The 12376-nt window shown below is 40.3% G+C and overlaps 2 protein-coding genes across 3 annotated transcripts in view; one reads left to right on the top strand and one right to left on the bottom strand.

Annotated features, from left to right (window-relative positions):
* The window catches only part of LOC145456660 (flavin-containing monooxygenase 3-like), a 266805-nt gene that overhangs the window by 51617 nt on the left and 202812 nt on the right, over positions 1-12376 (top strand). The gene's annotated exons all lie outside the window — the stretch shown is intronic.
* LOC145457117 (sialin-like) lies at positions 300-12354 on the bottom strand. Of its 2 annotated transcripts, none has more exons than XM_080335281.1 (13): positions 12054-12354; positions 11803-11984; positions 11420-11711; positions 10770-10861; positions 10490-10645; positions 10332-10419; positions 4346-4432; positions 3757-3890; positions 3534-3698; positions 3316-3445; positions 2903-2989; positions 726-880; positions 300-662 (listed from the first exon to the last, which is right to left on the bottom strand). In XM_080335281.1, exons 2-13 carry the CDS (start codon positions 11842-11844, stop codon positions 453-455), a joined length of 1638 nt encoding a protein of 545 aa, XP_080191407.1. In that variant the 5' UTR covers positions 11845-11984; positions 12054-12354; the 3' UTR covers positions 300-452. The 2 variants fall into 2 exon arrangements, with proteins under 2 accessions (XP_080191407.1, XP_080191408.1); XM_080335282.1 differs by having other exon boundaries at positions 10770-10858.

The raw sequence follows: 12376 nt of genomic DNA, 5'->3' as shown, positions 1-12376 counted from the left end.
CGTAGTCGTGACGAGGATTAAACTATATTACGCCGTCATTATCATAGTTCGATGTAGATCGTGTGGGTGTGCGTGTCAGGCGGTATGTACGACCTCTATACTCAACTCATTCACTGAACGCAATCTTGCCTTCCTGAGTAAACCGCGCGGACACTGCTGACCTAAATAGTTTTCTTGCGGAGAGCGAATTTACCAAGCCTATTATAGGTGGCCTATCACTGTTTTGGAGGATTGTTTTAGTCAGATTGAGCCTGCTGATACAATGGTGGTACATGGGCGCTGTAGTGCAAACCATCAAACAGTACACAACTACACATGTTTACTGTTATAGGCTATATACAAATACATGCTGATAGATAAATATAGGATTATGACAAAGTAAAAAACAAGCGGCAGATATCGTTTACTTAGTAATCTAAGGCTATAAAAAGTATAAATCCATCTCCCAAAAACTATGCCAGTTGGTTAGGTCCGGTTTTCTCTCTAGTTTCACCCTCTTGTATTTTCTCCTTCATATCACCATCAATCATCTCGATATGATTTTCAGCTTTGGCCCAATCTTGTAGATCTGAAGTTCCGAAAATAAGGAAGGCCAAACCTCCCGCAAAGTAGGCTATAGCACCAATCCAAAAGAGTATATTCCAACCGCGAATTTGATCGTCCTGGAATAATGAGGTTGTTTAAGTAGATTAAGGTGGATAACACCTGTAAGTATACGGTCTCACAAAGTGCTCTCGCAAAGCTCCTGCGATCTGTGGGGCAAGGAAACCACTGGCATTCGCGATTGTGTTAGCGATTCCAAAAATTATACCCGCAAATGCAGGAGCCATTTCGATCATCGCTGTTTTATACCCAGGTGCGGACAACGTGTCCAGAGCATCTGAATGAAAATGCATAGCTTGTCATGTTCTGTCAGGTCATATTGCCATCTGTGATTCGTTGCGGTGTAACCAGAGAGATGATTTGAGTCTTACTTAGGGTAGGGTTACCATATTTCTGCGACCCAAATTACGGACACTCTTCAGCGCCCACTAGTGGATCTCAATATGAGTTATGACGTCACACTAGAAACGCTTTGCTCATAGACCAGAGGTGGTCGGTCACGATCCGGTTCAGGAGTATGTGGCTGTATGTTGGGTAACAGATCCAGTGGTTTCCAACCTTTTATGGTCGCGACTCCATCTTCAATTTGAAAATCTTCTGTGGCCCAGATCAAAATTTGACGAACTGATTAGTAAAGGAAGTCAGCACCTTTTCCCAGACTTACTCACGGGCTATTTTGGAACCTGATTACGTTCAACCTATTCGCAAACGACCCCCACGTTTGGAACCACTATCTTTGAATAAAGCATTTAAACGACCTTAACGATCTCTAGGAATACACCGTTCTCCTATAATTGCGATTACAATTAGGCTTATTCCAGTAAATGAAGGTTGTTTTTATTCATATTTTATTGCAGTTTTTGCGAAGCTGGTAGTCTCCATATTAAACAATACATGTTATTGTAAATCGCGCGCAGCGCGAAGAAAAATATCATGCATCAGCATAAATAGTCCCAAAAATAATGTTTTTATGTTGATTTACGAAAAAATTATGAGCCTACGTCAAGTCTTCAAAATTCCGGACATTTGGCATATTTTAGAAATTCCTCCCGGACGCTAGTCTGAACAGTGAAATTCCGGAGGTATGGCAACCCTAACTTAGGGATACCATATTTCTGTAACCCAAATTCCGTACGCTCTTTAGCGCCCACTAGTGGATTTCAAAATCAGTTATGAGCACATCAATATGTCAATATGACGTCACACAAGTAAAGCTTTGCTCGTAGACCTGAAATGGTCACGATCATGTTCAGGAGTATGTGGGTGTGTGTTGTGTAACTGGAACCGGACCACATTTTTCAGTCCCTTCGCGCCCAAATAAACAATGATTTTAGGCCCGCACCATAGGGTAATCGATGCAACTTTTGGGGGGCTTGCTATATGCATATGGTTTCTATATGCATCTGAACGTTAATTTTTTTGAATGAATTCTGTCAATAATAGGCCTATTGCATGGTTGTTCCATATAGTTTGATCCTCTCTCCGCCCACATGATCAGGGTTAGCGGCAGAGCTGGTGGAGGATGATGACTTCGGAAATACAGGGAGCGTAATTGCATGTACATTGTTAATTCAAGTTCACGTCACACCGAACCGGTGCCGGTGCGCACCACGGAGCTTTATAAACACCCCACATCCAGTGGTTTCCAACCTTTTACGGTCGCGATTTCATCCAATTTGAAAATGTTCCGTGGCCCAGATCATAATTTGACGAGCTGATTACTAAAACAAATCTGCACCTTTGCAGACTTACTCTCGTGTTATTTTGGAAGTTGATTACGCTCAACATCACATCTTTGCGAGCCCCAGAATAAAGGCAAATACCCTCACGTTTGGAACCACTACCTTTTAATAAAGCATTTTAACGGCCTTTACCATGGCTAGGAATATACCGTTATCCTATAATTGCGATTACAATCAGGCTTATTTCAGTAAATGAAGGTTCCTTTTATTTATATTTTATTGCAGTTTTTGCGAGGCTGGTAGTCCCCATATTAAAATCAATAAATGTTACAGTAAATCGCGCGCAGCGCGAAGAAAAATATCGTGTAGGATGAATATCCCCCAAAATAATAATAATTTGTTAATTTACGGAACAATCATATTGACATATTGATGTGCTCATAACTGATTTTGAAATCCACTAGTTGGCGCTAAAGAGTGTACGGAATTCCGGACATTTTGGCACATTTTAGAAATTCCTCCCGGATGTAAGTTTGAACTGTGAAATTCCAGCATGTCCGGAAAATTACGGACGTGAGGCAACCCTAGTCTAACTACGTTATTATAGAGAAACGCACCTGGAACGCTGAACAAAAATATCAGTAGAGGTAAATGGCACCCGCTATAAGCTGCTGCCACGAGAGCTACTCCAGGCACGAAGGTAGCTGAAATATAAATACAATATATGTTTGTATCTGTATATATACATCTTACGATTAGTAAGGCTACGCAAGTAGCCTACGCATATATTGCTAGGAGAGCAGGCAGACCAGTTTGGCTTGGTTCATAATAAAGGCACATTGCAAATTGTTACATTCGTCAGATTGTACGTACGATGTACGACATACATCTGTAGATCGAGTTGGTGCTTGACTAATGTAGACTCCACAGACCACACAGTCACAGTAAATCGATTCAACTCCAACACCGAAGGAATAGTGCAAAATATCCAATATACAGACAAATTTACACACGCTTTTGCAATACTTACTGAGAGAGGTGCACGTTTTTCTCACAGTGATCGGCGAAATTCCTTTTGTAAGACAATAGTCTGTGATGATACCAACGAACGGATACAGGAGAATCTTCGAAATGTATGGTATAGAGCTAATCGTACCACTCTGTAGAAATATAGATATAGCACCCTCGTTGAATGATGTGGAAGGGACAATTGCAATAGGTAGGCCTACTATTTATTTCGCTACTTACTGAAGTCAAGTCTATATTCATCACGGTTCGCAGGTATGTAGGTAACATCGTTAAAAATATGTACGTAGCGAAGTTGTTGGAAAAGTGCGGAACTACTGTACTCCATACTCTGCGCGAGAGCAGTAGAGACCGCCACGGAACAATTCGCGTCAACTGGTTCTGAGCCTGAAATGAGATTGAAATCGAGTGGTTTACATTGCATAAAGACGGATAAAGCACTCACGCTATTCTCAGATATGTTTTGCTGTAGTTCTTTCTCAATGTATTCCTTCTCGGAATCAGATATCCTGCTGTGTTGAGCTGGGGCGTCCCGGATGAGAATTACGAGCAAGACAGTCCAAACCAGACCCGATGACCCTGTTATTATCAGAAGTGAAGCACGTCCTTTACACTAATGTTGTATTCCGCGTAAGTTCGTCAATATCGTTTCAGTACTTGAGATTCAGCCAGAGGTGGCCAGTAACGAAGTAGGCTACTTCAACTTTACTTCTTTATACTTCAGGTATAATTTGATGTCTAATTTCTCTACTTCCTATACTTCTACTTCCACAGTGTTCGGTTGTCTAGGCAAGACTATGACTAGAATGTTTACTTTTTTACTTACTTGAATCGCTATTTCTACTTGAGTAGTAACGGTGACTACTTCGACCACCTCTAGTGTTAGCACATATACGATAGAATGTGGGTTTCTATATCTTCTCATATGATGCCAATTAAATCTGATTTATCCGAAAAGGCATTAATTATAGATTAGATTCATAATTGGGTATTGGGCACACCAAATCATCCCAATAATGCAGTGCATAATGTACCTGTTACATAAAACGCCCATTGCCAGCCACATGTGCTGGACAGGTATGCACATAAGGGGAAGGCGACAGCTGAACCGACTGGAGATCCTGTATAAGAATATAGGTCTATCAATGTATGTACGCATGTATGTATTAATGGTCACAACTAGGGTTGCATTTAAAACAAACGGCGCTTTAAAACACTTAGTTTAAAACATGTTTCAAGCAGTGTTATAAACAAAGGCCTTTTAAAAAAATTGTTTTTTTTTAGTTGTAAACTTATGCCATAATTGCGTTTAAATACATTCCAAAAAACATGTTATATGAGGCTACGGACAATTACCACCCGATATAGCCGACGTATATCGATATGGGATGGTTGGAACCCTCAGAATAGCAGGGCATGGTATGGTATGAAATGGGAATTTTCCATACTCCATACCCGCCAAATCGCTCCATACCATACTTGACAATATTCCATACCATAGCAACATTCTTTTTTGATACTTTTTCCATACTTTCGCAACTTGCTCATCCTCTCAAGTGATATTCAATTTTTGTTATGTGGAAATGTTGCGGCGTTTTTATTCTAATTATTTGGATGAAATTATCCAGTTAAACAGCCCTGATGCACTAATGATACCACCAGTTTCTTTATATCATATGTCGTCCGCAATGTAGGCCTAACCTTTGGTTTATGTAATTTTGTAGATGATGTTACTGCTAGAAGTCCGTTACCACACTAGATTTACTTGCCATGAGATTCTGTTGTGATTTCCAAATAATTCCATGTGTAGGCCTATATATTATACTTGCCGTCTTCAATTGTTCCCCACAACCTGAAATCTATATTCCACCCTTTGAAATTGCCCCTCAAATAAAATTTGGTAAGACTTTGCTTTGTAAACACTTGCTATTGGTGAAAGTTAAGACCCCCAGAATTGAACAGCACGCTATGAAATGAATGAGCAGTGAACTGGTAACCGTAAATGCAATGTTGCGCGTTCGTCAAATGTATGTGTAAGCCGACAGAGAAATAGGAAGGGTTAGCAATATTTCTAAATGTAGCGGGGTGGCATCAATTTACATGTTGAAATGCCAAACAATACATGGGCCGGATTAACTTCCTACTGTTAGATATAACCGCCATAAGCTACACTTTCGCACGCTACATAACTCGAAAAGAAATATGTCATTTCATCTGTAACGAGTCCGGCTATGCTATCAATTAGCGAGTACCCGTTCTCCCTAAATACATATTCACATACATATGAACTCTTATTAAATTTCAGCGTATGTGCGGGAGATCGCGTGCCGTTGTCTGCCGCTAATTGGGGGCACTGAAAACACGAATTGCTGAATTGCAAATGAGCTAATAGGCCTACATAGGCCTAAATATTAGAGATACGATCGGCATTTAATACAGACGTTTAATAAACGAGGTTGATAATCTGATTTTTTTGTAACAAGTGAGTCTATATACCCGACCAGGAGACCCTAAATTCCCCACCGGTTCGAAACCACTGCTATAGAATATATCCTAGAATATAAATTTACACTCACTACAATCATTTTGGTACAGCGGATCAAATGTCCATTTTCTCCGCCAGTCTGCGGGCCACACATTAAATTCATTAGCCAAGATCAGAGTGTCCGTCTATTCTTTTATCTGAGATAACCAAATTTCATGTAGTTTAATGCGTGTTGGAGGCCGGCATATTGTAGCAGCCCTCGTGCGCCCCCTATTCGGGTCCGCTTTCGGTCATGCTCTGTCTATTCGGGAAGAGCATGAGCTGGTTTGGTCTCTTGGGTTACGTCGGCCGTGCTGGGCGGTCGACGGTATTTGTGGTCGGTTACTTGGTTCTGGGATCTGTATAGTCTCTCGGGTTGCGGTGTATTTTGTGTGCTGAATAAACCTCCATACTGGACAAAGGCCTCTACAATATCGTAACATTGCTCCAAGACAAGCTACATATTTTTTAAATTAATTACAATTATGTCAAATAGAATTGCGTAATGAACATCCTACCAAAGCGCAGATATTTATTTCCAAGTTCAACAAATTGATAAAAATATTCATTTACATTATCATAATCTACGATTTTAAAACTATCTTGGTAGTTTACGGAGTGGAAGTTACGATAAGCGAAATGCAAGTTGTAACGCGACAGCGGACAAATATCATTCGTTTTTATGATATTTAGATTTTGTTTTGTTTGAATATTCATAAGTAACATTATTTTTCTTGATATGCGCGTAGCGCTACTCTGTTGTCTTCAAATAGATGTCGACCGGGGTGGGTTAGTGATAAATAAATCGCAATTTGAGATATGAACATAGACAGTGAGCGATTATCTGAGGCATGCAATCAATTTTATTTGATAAATCGGAAGTATAGGATCATTTTCATGATTCTGGCAAAACTGCCAAAGTATGGAAAAAGTATGAAGTATGGAAAATACATTCCATACCATACTTGGGAAATCTCCATACCATACCATATTTGCATTCTTCCATATTCCATACCGAAATTTCGTTCAATACCATACCATACTTCCATACCATACCATACCATGCCCTGCAGAATAGTCGGTTCAACAGCAATAGTACAGATATTTCGTCAAAGGAGCTATATTTACCCTATCTTTTCAATTGTCAGTGTCAATCCACATTCGTGACGTCACTATTGAATATTCGTGACGTCATGGCTTTAAAAAAATAACAATAAAAGACATGGTTTTAATTAGGGCCTTGTTTTAAACATGTTTGTTTAAGTTGATTTTAGTTTTAAATGCAACCCTAGTCACGTCACAACACATAAGAGGCCTTTGTGCTCCATGACACGAATTTGTTCATGAGTCTTTACTTTCTATTATCGGGAACGTCATTTGTTATCCGTCGCAGGTATTCTTCAGTTGCTCTGGTCGTTGCTGCTGACTTCTAGCTGGGCATTTCAATGCACGGCAGTTGCAGTGAGGTCGGCGACGAGGATTCCAGATAATAGGTCTATATATCACATTACCACATCGCATCGACATAATGGTCATATGTTAATGTTGTCAAAACTATGAAGTATCTGGTGATCCATACGCATACAAAAAACGATGTGCAACAATAATCAGCATTTATGATAGGGTTTACCGTAGGGCAGGGGTTCTCAACCCGCGGCCCGCAGACGGTTATTTTGCGGCCCGCGACATCTTTCATTATAAACGCAATTTCTACTGGCACGATATTGTTACGTATTAATTTAGCTACTTAGCTTTCTTATCGCACCGTCTCTGTCTCGTTTGATTACTGATTCTATGATGTATTCTGGTTTCTTTATTGATATATGCTCGAGTGTGGATTGTTATTGTTTTGAATCGGTATTCGGCTGGACTCTGGTTCAAGACAATTCCGTTGTGTGGTACACTTTTAAAGAGTGTTTCATTCACCGCGAGCGGTTTGAACAGATACAAGAACAAGGAAGGGGAAATTAAACAGCGGGAACTGGGTTTATAAGTCTGCGTGGAACAGTTAGTTTGCTTTCTCAGCTATAAATGGAAAACTCGATTTGACATATTTGTCGAAGATCAGTTGTCGTAACGAAGTGTAGAAGCTTAAAATTATACCTTGACACTTTCTTCGGAAGTTTTACGTATCGCCTGATGTTAGAAAAAACATTGCTAGCTAGGTGTCAAGCCCACCAATCCATATTCCGAGGCATTGTTAAAATTGTCGACGATGTTACAGATGCATGGTTCAAAATTGCTTGGAATATCGCTAAATCCATGTAATTTGCCAGAGAAGGTTTCATTTCAATAAAACTTAAACATCACCTGACAAATGTTGAAGCTACAGTTGTCTGATTGAACCGTAACTAAAACAGTAACAGCAATGTCAGTCGATCTTTCATCGCATGTTCTGAAATACGTTGCCGCGTAAACAACTTTAGTCTAGCATCGGACGAATCCACTGACTCCACAGACACTGCAAAGCTATAATTAGCTGAGTGATTTTTATCAGAGTAGAAATGCTGGTATGGCAAACGCTGGGAGGGCCGAGCGAAAAACATCAACTTAACAAAGCTAACTCCTATCTGTACGACTATTAGTTCAGGGCTCCAGCCATGGAAGGAAAGGAGTAGAGTTGATTGATTTGTTCCGAAATGACCCGAACGCCAGACTTCTTCTCATATCACTGAGAGCTCAATGTGATAATGGCCTTGTTAACGAAAAAGTTACCGTAATTATATACTTGCTCGCTCACGTATTGAAACAGAGAGTTCGGTTCTCTGGTGGAAGGGTTTTAAGGTGGATATACCAACTTGGCAACTGATGCAATACACGCTCAATGACGGGTACTTGCGCCGCTGGAAGATAATATTCTCACAGAAAACAACTGAAAACTTACGAACACTGCTTTAGAATGCTTAAAAATGTACCATACGACCGTATACGACTGGTAAATAGGCTACAGTAGCCTAGATTTACTAGTGGCCCACAAATACATGGAAATAATGTTGTGCGGCCCGCAACGTCATCTGCTGTTAAATTGGGGTCCGTTATACAAGGGAAGTTGAGAACCCCTGCCATAGGGTTTACCATATTTTGGTGAGGCAAATTCCGGACACTCTTTAGCGCCCTCTAGCGGATTTGAAAATGAGTTATGACGGATTGTCTGTCAATATGACGTCACACTAGAAAACCTTCGCCTATCGACCAGAGGTGGACATGGACACGATCCGCATCAGGAGCCGCTACATTGTTACGTCGGTGCATTTATGTGGCTGTGTGTTGTAGCCAGGACCGAAACAACATTTTTCAGCCCACTCCCATCCAAATAAACACTGATCTTGTGCCCACCATATGGTAATCGATGTAAATTCTGGATGGCTTTCTATATACATCTGGTTGCTGTATGCATCTGGTCGTTAAACTTTTTGAATGAAATCTGTCTATAATATGGAATCTTCCATATATTGCTATACAATTTTGATCCTCTCTCCGCACACATGAACATAGTCAGCGGTAGTGGTGGTGGAGAATTATGACTTCGAAAATGCAGGGAACGTATAATTATACATCGTAAAGTCATGTCGCATCACACGGATAAGACTATTTATGCCTAATTGCCAGTCCCACCAGTAGGCAGCACATCCGGTGGTTTTCAACCTTTTATGGTCGCGACTCCATTTCTAATTTGAACATCTTCGCGAACCACAGAATAAAGGCAAACGACCCCGAGGTTCAGAGCCACTATCTTTAACTAAAGCATCTAAATGGCCTTCCGACTCTAGTAATATACCGTTCTGCTATAATTTCGATTACATTTAGACTTATTTCGGTAAATAATGGTTATTTTTATTAATTTTTGGTTGCATGTTTTGCGAGGATGGTGGTACACAATCATCAATGAATGTGACACTAAATCGCGCGCAGCGCGAAGAAAAACTCCAAGTAGCATAAATCTGCTAAAAAATATTATCGTTTAAGTTGATTTACGGAATTTTTTTCTCTCCTATTTCAAGTCTTCCAAATTTCGGACATTTAGGCATATTTTAGAATTTCCTCCCCGACGCAATTTGAGCAGTGAAAGGACGCCTGGATGTTCTCCTTAATAGCTTAAACAGCCAGGCTAATGACGTGAAATCTGTAATGGGGATGTTCGAGCGGATCTTTCGAGAGTATTGTAGCATACTGGAAAAATGTCCTTTACTTTAGTCAACACAACAGGATTTCCCCTAAGAATGTCAGAATCAGCACTTTTATAATCCGGTAATCAACTAGATTTTGTGGTTTGTAAAAAGTGTCCTCCTTTACGGATCCCAAAAGATGGTAACCCAAGTTATGAGAATCCAAGAATCGATAAAATGTAGGAGGTCTACTCGACACATTGTATGGTCAATGGTCATTATAAAATTCCTCGCTATATGTTTCTGGAAGTGTTGAATCAAGAGAATGTGGTACATTCGGTCGAAAAAAATAATATGTTGCGCACTGACCATAAAAAGTCATTTACTTACCAGCAAACTGCATCACTAGCATCTTTCCCCGCTCGCCTGGCGGTGCCCACATGCTCATCAATCCGTGTAAAATCGGATAGGAAACTCCCTGGGAAAGAAGAAAAAGAATTCCAAGATCTTGAAAGGATATATGATCTGGAAATCCGCCATTCCCTTACAGAAAACAATCCTATAATCACCCTGATCACCACGAGACCGGCAAATCCCAATTCAACCGAGGCTGGAATGAGTATTGTGAGTGTTGATACAACCATCATGCAGAATCCCCACAGCTTGACCAATCCCAACCTTCTGCCCAGCCACACGCCAATAATCTAAATTCAAGCAGCGTTTCGTTCTCACAATCAGGATCGTATATTTTAATCCTAATAGCTCAATTTTCCTGTAACACACAGTCACAACATTTCCGAATCAAGCATTTGTTTGAGTGCGTCATACCTGGGAGCAAATGTAACCGTAGAAATAACTGCCAAGCGCAAGTCCTTGTATATTTGCATCCCATAAAAACATCTTTCCTCCATTGGAACCTTCTGAAAAGTATTGTACAGCAGTCGATTCTCGCATAAAAGATAGAGAATTCAATAGAACGAATATAGTAAATGATTTTCAGCCAGTAATTTCTTATGTATGCACTGGAGGAAGTATAGATGAAAAATCTGTGGTGTGGGGACCAGGGCCGTAACTGCCGCACCCCAAACAACCCCAATTGGGGCGGGGGCGAGCTCGAAGTAGGCCCAAAATTATTTTGTATATTAACATAAATAGCAGAGTATAACTGGATATATTTAAAACACTTTTACAAATTTTCTTCGCGCTTCGCGCGATTTCTTGGCGTAAGCTTTCTCGGTACTAATACGAGTACCGCCCATGAAAAAATACCGTAAAATTTAATAAGATAATAGGCATTTCAGCGTCGGCCCTTGCCGCGTCACGACACGACTAACTACTCTGCATGTTGGCCGAAACCAATATAATATATATATATATCGAATTTCCCCTCATCCTTGGGCGCATAAATTTTAACAAAGTGATGCGGTCCTGGTGGAGACTTTATAACAGCATGCTGTAGAAGCTTATAGGCTACTTACCCGAACCAGCTGGTGAATATTTTGATGTCAATTTAGTCGCGTTACCACCGCAGCCGTTCCAAATTATGTTCATTTCATCAGAATCGTTTGTATTAATCTCAGCCATTGAGGTCACCAAACTCGACGTTTCAGATTTGTTCGATCTAGCAGCCGCTTGCCTTTCTAGCCCCTCATAATCCACCATTGCAACGATAGCTACACTCAGATTCACTCTTAGAAGGTACACATGGAAGGTTCCAAAAAACGCCATGATTGCGAATACATAACGCGCAGGTAATAATCTACAGCAAACCTTGGGGTGAAGAAAATACAGTCATGCGTATATTGAATTGGATCTTCTTATGCCGAGAAGTGAGAAATGCATGTATTGTATTCATTCTTACCTTGACTTTCTCGTTGATATCAGCATTGCAATTTTTAGACATTTTCGCAGTTTCTATAGAATTGCCAGTAGGTAGACACCGCGCCCAAAATCCGTATCACTAGTTAATCGCCAGCAAGGTAAACATAATTTGCGGAAAATGTAGCAACAATTTCCACCGAATACAGGAAGTAGTTCAGGAATCTAGGGCGAAAGGCATTATTCATGAAGATAAACAACTCTGGGTATAGCCAACATGCGGAAACTACTTACTATATTCATATAAGGTGGGTAAGAAAATGGCCGAAACTCTTTCAGGCGTATGAATTGATATGCGATGTGGTGTATTGAACTGATAAAAATTGCTAATAAACCAAGAGGAGTAGGTTATATTCCACAACGAAATTGAATTCTATAACGCATTCCTTTCATTTACTTTGGAATACCGTGACATTAGGCATTTAGTTCTACGTTCGGAATCAAACATGTTCTTAGGTTTTCCTGTTTAACAGAACTAGTGATCTGGCATCCTACAATGAGGACTCGCGGTCGCGGTACCGATTTCCAAATACGATTTCCGATCTTACAGCTCAAGC

This window comes from Botryllus schlosseri, chromosome 15 (genome assembly GCF_051294905.1).
Source record: "Botryllus schlosseri isolate E-star chromosome 15, Bs_hap1, whole genome shotgun sequence".
NCBI lineage: Eukaryota > Metazoa > Chordata > Ascidiacea > Stolidobranchia > Styelidae > Botryllus > Botryllus schlosseri.
Note: the sequence above shows the minus strand (reverse complement) of the source record. Positions and strands in the feature narration are given on the sequence as shown.

Excerpts from the sequence above, each read along its gene's own strand:
- LOC145457117 (XM_080335281.1), bottom strand. The coding sequence starts at position 11,844 with ATGTCTAAAAATTGCAATGCTGATATCAACGAGAAAGTCAAG. Across the intron at positions 3,699-3,756 it reads AAAACATATCTGAGAATAGC|GCTCAGAACCAGTTGACGCG; the intron begins GTGAGTGCTTTA and ends ATCTCATTTCAG. Across the intron at positions 881-2,902 it reads ATTTTTGTTCAGCGTTCCAG|ATGCTCTGGACACGTTGTCC; the intron begins GTGCGTTTCTCT and ends ATTTTCATTCAG.